The sequence below is a fragment of the Sinocyclocheilus rhinocerous genome, unplaced genomic scaffold (genome assembly GCF_001515625.1).
Source record: "Sinocyclocheilus rhinocerous isolate Xijiao unplaced genomic scaffold, SAMN03320098_v1.1 scaffold934, whole genome shotgun sequence".
Taxonomy (NCBI): domain Eukaryota; kingdom Metazoa; phylum Chordata; class Actinopteri; order Cypriniformes; family Cyprinidae; genus Sinocyclocheilus; species Sinocyclocheilus rhinocerous.
Genome location: NW_015658752.1, coordinates 202,601 through 204,942, shown reverse-complemented (window position 1 = coordinate 204,942; position 2,342 = coordinate 202,601). Strand labels below are relative to the sequence as shown.

The following is a 2,342-nucleotide window of genomic DNA, read 5'->3' as shown; positions in this document are numbered from 1 at the left end:
AAAAAATAAAAATAAATAAATCTATCGATAAATAACTAACCTGTCCTGTGTTGTTCGTTGCTCCTTTATTGTTGGTTAGTTTAAGTTTTCCAAAGGATATCTCTTGACGCATCCAGTGCGCACCGGTGTTTGGCGAATCCGGGTGCATGTACACTCGGTTTCCTGTTTACAATATAATTGGAATGTCAGTTCTGAGCCAGGACAACAACAAAAATAATAAATAAATCAATGATTAAAAATAAAAATGTTATTCAAACAGATAATAATAATAATAATAATAATAAAATCACAACAACATTTCGATTTATTATTATTATTATTAAAGCCAAAAAAGAGAAATAAAACCATATTTGTTTACCTGTAACATTCGTGTCCGCTTTGCCGCACGGGACCCATTTTCCTCCTTGAAAGCGCCAATGGTTCGGATCCGCAAGAATCACGTCCACGAAGATATTGTAATGCGCCGTTGGGTCAAGACCAGATACATTGAAACTCAAAAACGGGAACATTCGCCTGAGGGTATATAAAATGTAAAGTTTCAGTGCACAAAACTGCAGCTCTGCTAGCCAACGCGGGTTTGCGATCTTTAATTTGAATATAAAAAAAATGTTTTCCAAGGACATTAAATTAATAATAAAAAAGCACTAAACGAATGTAAATATTTTGGAAAAGCAAATCTAAAAACAATACTTTGGATTAATAAAGACGAACACTCTTAAAAATAAAGGGGCTTCACGATGCCATAGAAGAACCTTTTTTGTCTAAATGGTTCCATAAAGAACTTTTAACATCTGAAGAACCTTTGTTTCACAAAAGGTTCTTTGTGGCGAAAGAAGGTTCTTCAGATTATAAAAAGGTAAGAAAGAGATGGTTCTTTACAGAACCTTTGATTGAATGTTTCTTCTTTGGCATCGCTGTGAAGAACCTTTTAAGCGCCTTTATTTTTAAGAGGGAAGGATATAGCAGGAATATTAAATGGTTTTAAATAAAAAAAAAAAAAAAAAATCCAACGAATAATAAAAAATATAAGTACAAATGCATTAAAGAAAATAAACAGGCGGATCCAATTAAATAATTGTATTTTTGTTTTTGGAAAATGCACACCAAAAAAAAAAAAAAAATCTTAACTCTTTCGGAAGAAAAAAAAGGGCGTTCCATGTAATTTGCCCACCTTAATTTGTTCCATAGATATTTCCGAAACGAAAACAAATGTGTGGAAAATAGCCTAGTAGTTTGCAAACGGACAACTGCCCATCACCTACCGTCCTTGCTTGGTAATAATCATCTCCGTTTGATGTCTGTGAAATTTAATCCACAGGGCCCTGTTGCAGAGGTAAACCTGTGCTTTGCCGGGAACGAGCCCGGCCTGAGCGGAGGAAAACTGGTAGAAAGCCGTGCCTTGGTACGCGTGTCCGTACTGCTGCGCGTATGGGTAGCCCGCCGTCGGATAGCCTTGCGGAGAAGAGTTGCTCAGCAGACTGTTGTAGGCTCCGTTCGTGATGACCGGATGGTGAGCCATGTACCGGCTCGGGCTGCCGATGGAGAAAGCCGGGTGCGTCGGTCCATGCTGACTCGGGTAGGGAAACATGGTGGTGGGACTCGGCTGAACTTGACTGGACTGAGACAGGAGATACCTTTCTCCCGCAGATCCATCGAAAGTGTGACGACTGTCGGCGACTCCGTCAATATCAGGAGAGAGTTTGCCTCGCTGGACGTCCCCTGATGAGTCCTTGGAGTCGGCGAAATTGTCTGCCTCTGACTGATTCGTCATCCCAACGGAGTTTTTTTTCAGAGGTGAACTTCTCTCCAGGTTGTCGCCGACAGATATAATAGGGTAGTCCTGCAAGGCGAGCTCAGATGCTTGTGCGTTTGGGTAGCCACTGCCCACAATCATGCATTTCTTGGAGCGCGCGAGAGCTGGCGAGATGCAACGCTCGAGCTGCATCGCTCGATGACAAATAGCAATTAACGCGAGCGCGAGAGAAAACTAACGCCTTCCTGCGGTTCGAGCTACTTTGTGCAAGACGGCAAATTAGCCAATTGACACTAGCCTGCAATCAGAAAAGGCTTTGCTTTTCAGTCCTCGGTCTGCATGGTTAATGAATCAACTTTTGCTATTGGTTAACACGTGACGGTAATTTAATTAGACAGAACTTAATTAGTGTAATCAAGGAGGCTTACACGCCACAGTGTATTCACTTCTGCTGGTCATCCATGTTTGTATACTATAGTCTGTGAAAATTGGGGCTCTCGTGATTCTTCAGGAGCGCACTAAGTAGTGCAAATATACCATATTGTCTTCCCTTCGAGGCCATTGTGTGAATACGGTGGAAGTCGGCAGG

The 2,342-nt window shown here is 41.3% G+C and overlaps 1 protein-coding gene across 1 annotated transcript in view; it reads right to left on the bottom strand.

Annotated features, from left to right (window-relative positions):
- The window catches only part of LOC107722921 (T-box brain protein 1-like), a 6,001-nt gene extending 3,939 nt beyond the window's left edge, over positions 1–2,062 (bottom strand). The window contains exons 1-3 of the mRNA XM_016531418.1: positions 1,263–2,062; positions 359–513; positions 41–162 (exon numbers count right to left, since the gene is read on the bottom strand). Of these exons, the coding sequence (XP_016386904.1) occupies positions 41–162; positions 359–513; positions 1,263–1,945 (960 nt within the window). The 5' untranslated portion in view covers positions 1,946–2,062. The remainder of the gene's footprint in view (positions 1–40; positions 163–358; positions 514–1,262) is intronic.
- Between the last annotated feature and the right edge of the window lie 280 nt (positions 2,063–2,342).